General features: G+C 42.0%; 1 protein-coding gene across 2 annotated transcripts in view; it reads left to right on the plus strand.

Annotated features, from left to right (window-relative positions):
* lect2.1 (leukocyte cell derived chemotaxin 2, tandem duplicate 1) overlaps positions 1 to 7,500 on the plus strand; it is a 355,685-nt gene that overhangs the window by 5,564 nt on the left and 342,621 nt on the right. Inside the window, exons 4-5 of one of the 2 annotated variants that reach the window (XM_053632032.1) lie at positions 1 to 66; positions 278 to 448. The exon at positions 1 to 66 is cut by the window's left edge and continues 86 nt beyond it. In XM_053632032.1, coding sequence (XP_053488007.1) covers positions 1 to 66; positions 278 to 444 — 233 coding nt within the window. In that variant the 3' untranslated portion in view covers positions 445 to 448. Of the gene's footprint in view, positions 67 to 277; positions 562 to 7,500 lie in introns of those variants that run through there. The other variant, XM_053632031.1, reaches the window with a different exon arrangement.

A 7,500-nucleotide genomic window follows, 5' to 3' on the forward strand; every position in this document is an offset into this window, starting at 1 on the left:
AGAGGAAAGCCGTACCCTATAAAGAAAACAACGCCATCAACAATGGCATCGAGCTCTCTGGGGGAGGTGGGGCTTACACCTCATTAACACACCTCGTTAACACACCTCGTTAAATAAATTAACTGTTCAGAAGTATATATCAAAGAAATAGACAGAATCTCACTGCTAACTGATTTGGGAACTATTTCCTCAAAAATCTGCCAGAAAGAGCCATTTACTCACTTAAATCAATGGAACATAGAGTACATAATTATGTGTGTGTGTGTGTGTGTGTTAGGCCTGTGCTTTAAGCTGTTCTACGTGAAGCCTGATAAATACAGCGGCTCACTTAAGAAAGGTCAGAAGCTCGGCACGATGCTGCGCATGCAGGACGTTTATCCAGGAATAACATCACACCTCCACGTGCAGATGTGCGACAAGTCGAACCCCACCACGTACTTCTGATCATACACACACACACACACACACACAGCAGTGACTCGAGTTCACCTTTGTGCATCACCTTCAGAGATCCTGCTTTCTGTCTGAATATTAAATACAAATAAAGCTTTTGGAAAAAGATGGAGTGTGTGTCTGTGTGTGTGTATGTGTGTGTGTGTATGTGTTCTGAACTTAATAAAGTTTCTTTTAAAAAAATACAGTTGAGGCCAAAAGTTTACACACCCCTAGGCTAAAGATATAATTCCACACGTTTCAAAAAATGATTGATTTTAAAACAATGGATTAGACACAGATTTATTTTCAGATTCCACAAATTGAAACTTTTATCCTCAACTACACTTCAGTGCTCTGAGATCCAATTACAATCAACTTATAACAAATAATTATTTAATACAAATATTATGCATCACCTTCACACATCCTGCTTTCTATTAACGTGATGTAATTTGTAATAATAATAATACTAATACTACTACTACTAATAATAATAATAATAACATGCTTGGAGAAAGGGGGAGTGTGTGGTGGAGTAGTTTCATTTAAAAATATACACCTTATGTCATGACTTCAGTGGCTTAAAATACGTAAAACTCTAATTATAGAAAATATTTATGTAATATTAATATTTACATTTAGAAATTTTAGAGATCCTTCTTTCAGAAATAATAAAATATTATAATAAAAAATAAAGCTGAGCTGTATTATAAAATGTAGAAAATAATCATTTCATTAATTGTGCATCACATCACATTTCATTCATTACATCGAATCGAATAATTTTTTAAATTGCGTATGTGCGATTTTTCTTGCTTGTGTGTTTAGAGACAGGGAGATGCACACCAGCACAAGCAGCTCATTAACTCACTATTAGCTTAGCATAACTGTCCATGATGCAACGATTTCGGAACGGAAATGAAGTAATAATGAGCAAACGAAAGCAGCACAGAAAGCACAGAGAGTTTGTTAGAAAGATTTATAACACACACACACACACACACACACACACACACACACACACACACACACGTGTGAGTTGCTATTTTATTATTTACCAGCTCCTTCATTTAGATCATTCATGTGTGTGTAATTACTGACTGAACCCATCTGTTACTCTGCACAAGTACTGGCACCCCACTAAAGTTTTACAAACTCGATAAATAATGCCTTGTAAAGCTCTCATAATTCGTTATAAAGTTTGTTGTAACACAAACATCTCAAACATCCCTCTATTCATTATAATGTCATGTAGTGAATCTACAACATTTATAATTAATTATAAAGCAACTGTTATATTTGTTAACAATTATAAGCGCTTACACCGATCAGCCATAACATTAAAACCACTTGCCTAATATCGTGTAGGTTCTCCTCTCCTTGTGCCTCCAAAACATCTCTGAGGCGTCGAGGCCTGGACTCCACAAGACCTCTGAAGGTGTGCTGTGGTATCTGACTCCTTTGAGTCCTGTAAGATGTGAGGTCGGGCCTCCGTGGATCGGACTCGTTCGTCCAGAACGTCCCACAGACGCCGGATCGGATCGAGATCCTGGGAATTCGGAGGCCGAGTCAACACCTCGAACTGTTTGTCGTGTTCCTCAGACCGTTCCTGAACAGTGTGTGCAGTGTGTCAGGGAGCGTTATCCTGCTGAAAGAGGACACTGCTATTAGGGAACACCGTCACCATGAAGGGGTGTACTCGGACTGCAGCAGTGTTTAGGTAGGTGCTACGTGTCAAAGTAACATCCACATGAATACCAGGACCCGAGGTTTCCCAGCAGAACATTGCCCAGAGCATCACACTGCCTCCACCGACTTTCCTTCTCCAGGTAAGCGCCGCACACGCACCTGACCTCCACGTGATGTAAAAGAAAACCTGATTCATCCGAACAGACCACCTTCTTCCATTGCTCCATGGTCCAGTTCTGATGCTCACGTGCCCATAGGAGATTTTGGTAGTGGACAGGGGGTCAATGAGCCTCAGACACTGATTCAGTTCAGTGTTATTTGTGTAGAGTGTTTAACAGTGGACATTGTCTCAGAGCAGCGTTACAGAAATATATAAATTCAGGATATAGATGTTAAATGTATGAATTTATCTCTAAGAACAAGCCCAGAGGAGACGGTGGTGAGGAAAAACTCCCTGAGACGAGGAAGATATATGAGATATGAGGAAGAAACCTCGAGAGGAACCAGACTCAAAAGGGAACCTGTCCTTATCTGGGTGACACCGGATAGTGCGATTATAAATAAATACACCCCTTCTATAAAAGTGCTAATACTACATGCTCAAATAGTGCAGTTGTGTAAGCAGGAAATTCATTACAGTTTCTACAGGAAGTCTGTTGTGTTGAACTTCTCCACTGTTCACTGATGGAGACTCGAGTGCAGAACTGTTTGTGGTGATTGTAGTGCTAAAGCTGTCACAGCATAACTGTTCATATGAACTGAGTTCCAAAGCATCTTTATGGTGTTTAAGTGGAACCATCCTCAGAAATCTCAATGATCTTTAGGCTGCACCATGTGGGACATCCTCAGCAGCAGCATGTGACTTCCAACTGATGAGAACTCCAACCAGAAGCAGTTTAGTTTATTGATTTATAAAGCACATTTAAATCAACAGATGTTGAAACCAAAGCTCTGTACAAGAAATATAAAACAGAATTAAAACAAATTAAAAGAGTAAACAAAAACCAAAAAAGGACCATTGAAAAATTTACACCCTCCATTAAACCATAAAGAATACAAATAACTCTTCAAAGAGGATTTAAACACAGATACGGAAGAGGAAGATCTAATGTGAAGAGGAAGACTATTCCAAAGCCTAGGAGCAGCCAAGGAGAAAGCCTGGTCACCTTTAGCCTTAAAATGTGAGTGAGGAACTGGGCATAGTAATTGACTAGATGATCGAAGGTGTCTTGAAGCAGTGTACAGGGTGAGAAGATCACAAAAATACTGCGGAACAAGTCCATGCAAAGCTTTAAAAATGAAAAGCAAAGTTTTCAAATCAACATGGAACTTGACCGGTAAGCAGTGAAGAAAAGCGAGCAGAGTGGTAATTAGCTCACGATTTTTACTACCAGTCAGCTGCAGTAACTGCAAACGACCAATAGATGTTTTAGGCAAACCCAGATAAAGCGAATTACAGTAGTCCAGCCTAGCTGTTATAAACGCATGAATAACAGTTCCGAGGTCCTTCTTGGAGACTATCATCTTGAACCTAGTAATAGATCTTAACTGAAAGAAACTGCTTTTCACCACTGCACTAATCTTCTTATCAAAGCACAGTGTGGAGTCAAAAATGGCACCAAGGTTCTTGTCATGTCGCACAGATTAGAAGAGAGAGGACCAAGCTGACTGACCATGTCAGAGGACAGAGCTGATGGACCAAAGACGATTATTTCGGTTTTATGGTTGTTTAGCTGTAAAAAGTTCATGTTCATCCAGCGCTTAATGTATTGCAGACAGTCAAACAAACCAGACACAGAGCAGGTCTTATTTTTCACAGGAAGATAAAGCTGAGTGTCATCTGCATAGAAATTATATGATGAGTGGTGTCTCTCAATGATATGACCAAGAGGAAGCATATATAGAGAGAAAAGAGAAGAGAACCCAAAATGGAACGCTAGAGAACACCATAGTAAATTTGAGCACAGGATGAGAAACACTTCCCTACATTAACAGAAAAGGTTCACCACTCCAGCACAGGCCCCTGAAACCCAACTACATGATCCCTGAAACTGGACTGAAATTAATCAAAAAGACTACAAGCACTCAGATACAAAAGATCTGAAAATAAACAACTTTTTCCCAGATTTTTGAAATGAAAGATAGTTTGGAAACGGCTCTGTAGTTATTCATGACATGCTGATCAAGATGAAGCATTTTTAACAGAGGTTGTACTATAGCATGTTTGAAAGTGACAGGCACCACCCCATAGACTTAATAGGGTATTAATAATAGTGGTCATGAACGGACTCAAAGCAGGAAAAGCCTCTTTAAAAATATGTGAAGGCAGAACACCAGAAGGGCAGAAAGAGGACATTATACTGGAAACAATATCAGAAAGTTGTGAAGGAGACTGGTAGAAAAATAGAAAGAGAGCTCTGACACGGAGGCGATTCTAGAGGAGAAGAACTATGAGATGGTACTGAATACTCTCAATTTTATGATTAAAATGAGTTAAAAACTGATCACACAAGACAGTAGAAATCTTGAAGTAATGCATCGGGATGGATCAGGCAGGTCCGGAGAGCAGAAGCGGTTCTGATTACCGCTTACAGCGGGTGTTACAACCCGCTATCTTGGGACAAGGAGTTTTTGTGTGCTGTGACATATTTTGTGTGCAGGTCCGAACTCCCTCCCAGACTTTCCAGCCTGCCCTAGCCAGCCTTGCTCTCGCCCCCCAGGTTGACCTCACTGAATGGCGGCCATATTTAAAGAGTAAGAGGAGTGAGAATGGTGTGGGATGTTGGAGGTGGTTACATGTGTTGGTGTTTAGAGATTGTGTTTGGTTGTGCTGCTTGTATTCTATTTGCTTAGGTAGTCAGGGAAGTATCCTTGTATTTTTCTTTCTTTTCCTTTTAGTTAAGCTAGCTACCTAATAATAGAATTCTTTTGTTTATTATTTTGGCCTTGGCCCACCCTGAAGTTATGCCTGGTTTAGTTAATTTGTACAGTTATATATATATATATATAATTGTCTGTTACAATATACCACAACCTTTTTCATACAACCTTGTTTGTGTTGTTATTCCTGGCTTCCCTTATTTAAAGATCAATCCAATTGAATCCCGATCTGGTTACTCTGTGTGGCCTAACCTAGACTGGGCCGTAACAATGCTGAACTTAAACTAAATTAAGATTATTTAGAAGAATCTACAAAACACACAAACTTAATTAATACATACATGTAGAAATTAAATGCACTCTGATCTTTGCAGTTTTATAAAGAGGTTTAAAGATATCAGATTTAATTCATTAATAATGAATAATTAATTAATAATAATTTATTAGTAATTCATACTTAATAATATCTGTGATGTCATAATCATTTACATTTAACAGAATATATTATAAAACATTTAACCCAGGCTCTTATAGAGGAGTTATATTTTATATTGTAGAAACCTTTTTAAAAAAACATATTTGTTATTATTATTTTACACAGTATAATATACAGAAAGTATCTGTTTTAAATTAGCATATTTTAAATTTTAATATCAGTTTCGCCACCAGAGGGAAGCAAAGTACAGCGAAATACCACACTCAAGCACTCGGCCTCTGTGTGATATTGTGTGTGTGTGTGTGTGTGTGTGTGTTTGTTTATATACAGTAGTTTATATAAAGTTTATATAAAATTGCATAAAAAGAACTCATTGCTTTTGGATTAAATCATGAAAAGGATTTTTGCAGTGTTATTGTATAAATGGTTATAAGGTATGAGGTGAAACTTTTGTAGATGAGAGATGGTGAAAAGAAAGAGAGAGAGAGAGAGAGAGAGATGCATCGTGGGTAAAGGGGATAGCAGAAGGATAATCTGTTTATCGAGTGCAAGTGAGCTTGTTAAAGTGGCTATTTATGTCCCTCTGTCCAGGGTAGAGATAAATGGATATTCCTCCAAAAACCAATTTACACTTACACACACACACACACACACACACACACACACACACACACACACAGACACCTGAAAGATGGTGAAATTCAGCTAAGAAACATTACAATTTAATTTTAATATCTGGTATAAAACTGTGTTTTTCTGCTTTAGGCCTGGTGTTTATATAAAATCTCACGCAACATGATGTAAAATATTAAACATGTTTACATTACTGTATACTCAGCTCACACTCTTATATTAAAAAATCTGCAGGGGAAAATGATGTAAATATAACAAACACTCTCAAACAGCAGCTGAAATCACAGATCTGAGTCTGGCCTAATGGGCGTGGCCTATTATTCTAATAATATTCTAATGAGCAGCATTATTGACAGCTCTCTGTCTGAAACTATAATATCACTCAGGCAATTAAAAACAATCCTGATTCTCTCTCTCTCATCCCCCTCTCTCTCACTCACCCCCCTCGTCCCCCCACCCCCCTCTCCCGCTCACCCCCCTCTCTCGCTCACCCCCCCTCAGCCTCCTCTCTCTCGCTCACCCCCCAGCCCCCTCTCTCTCTCACCCCCCTCTCTCTCTCACCCCCTCTCTCTCGCTCACCCCCCTCGTCCCCCACCCCCCTCTCTCGCTCACCCCCCTCTCTCGCTCACCCCCCCTCAGCCTCCTCTCTCTCGCTCACCCCCCAGCCCCCTCTCTCTCTCACCCCCCTCTCTCTCTCACCCCCTCTCTCTCGCTCACCCCCCTCGCCCCCCCCACCCCCCCTCTCTCGCTCACCCCCCTTGCTCACCCCCCACCCCCCCTCTCACCCTCCTCTCTCTCGCTCACCCCCCAGCCCCCTCTCTCTCTCACCCCCCTCTCTCTCTCACCCCCTCTCTCTCGCTCACCCCCCTCGCCCCCCCCACCCCCCCTCTCTCGCTCACCCCCCCTTGCTCACCCCCCACCCCCCCCTCTCACCCTCCTCTCTCTCGCTCACCCCCCAGCCCCCTCTCTCTCTCACCCCCTCTCTCTCGCTCACCCCCCTCGCCCCCCCCCACCCCCCTCTCTCGCTCACCCCCCCTTGCTCACCCCCCACCCCCCCCCTCACCCTCCTCTCTCTCTCTCACCCCCCTCTCTCTCTCATCCCCCCTCTCTCTCACTCACCCCCCTTGCCCCCCACCCCCCCTCTCTCGCTCACCCCCCCTCGCTCACCCCCCACCCCCCCCTCTCAGCCTCCTCTCTCTCGCTCACCCCACAGCCCCATCTCTCTCTCTCCCACCAGCCCCCTCTCTCTCTCACCCCCCTCTCTCTCACCCCTCTCTCTCTCTCACCCCCCTCTCTCTCACCCCTCTCTCTCTCACCCCCTTCTCTCTTTCTCTCTCTCTCTCAAGTGAAAGTTAAAGGTTTCCTTTATTGGCATGACTAATATTACCATTTTCTATTGCCAAAGCTTGGTAATAAATTGGAAAATA

The sequence above is a fragment of the Ictalurus furcatus genome, chromosome 8 (assembly GCF_023375685.1).
Source record: "Ictalurus furcatus strain D&B chromosome 8, Billie_1.0, whole genome shotgun sequence".
Taxonomy (NCBI): Eukaryota; Metazoa; Chordata; class Actinopteri; order Siluriformes; family Ictaluridae; genus Ictalurus; species Ictalurus furcatus.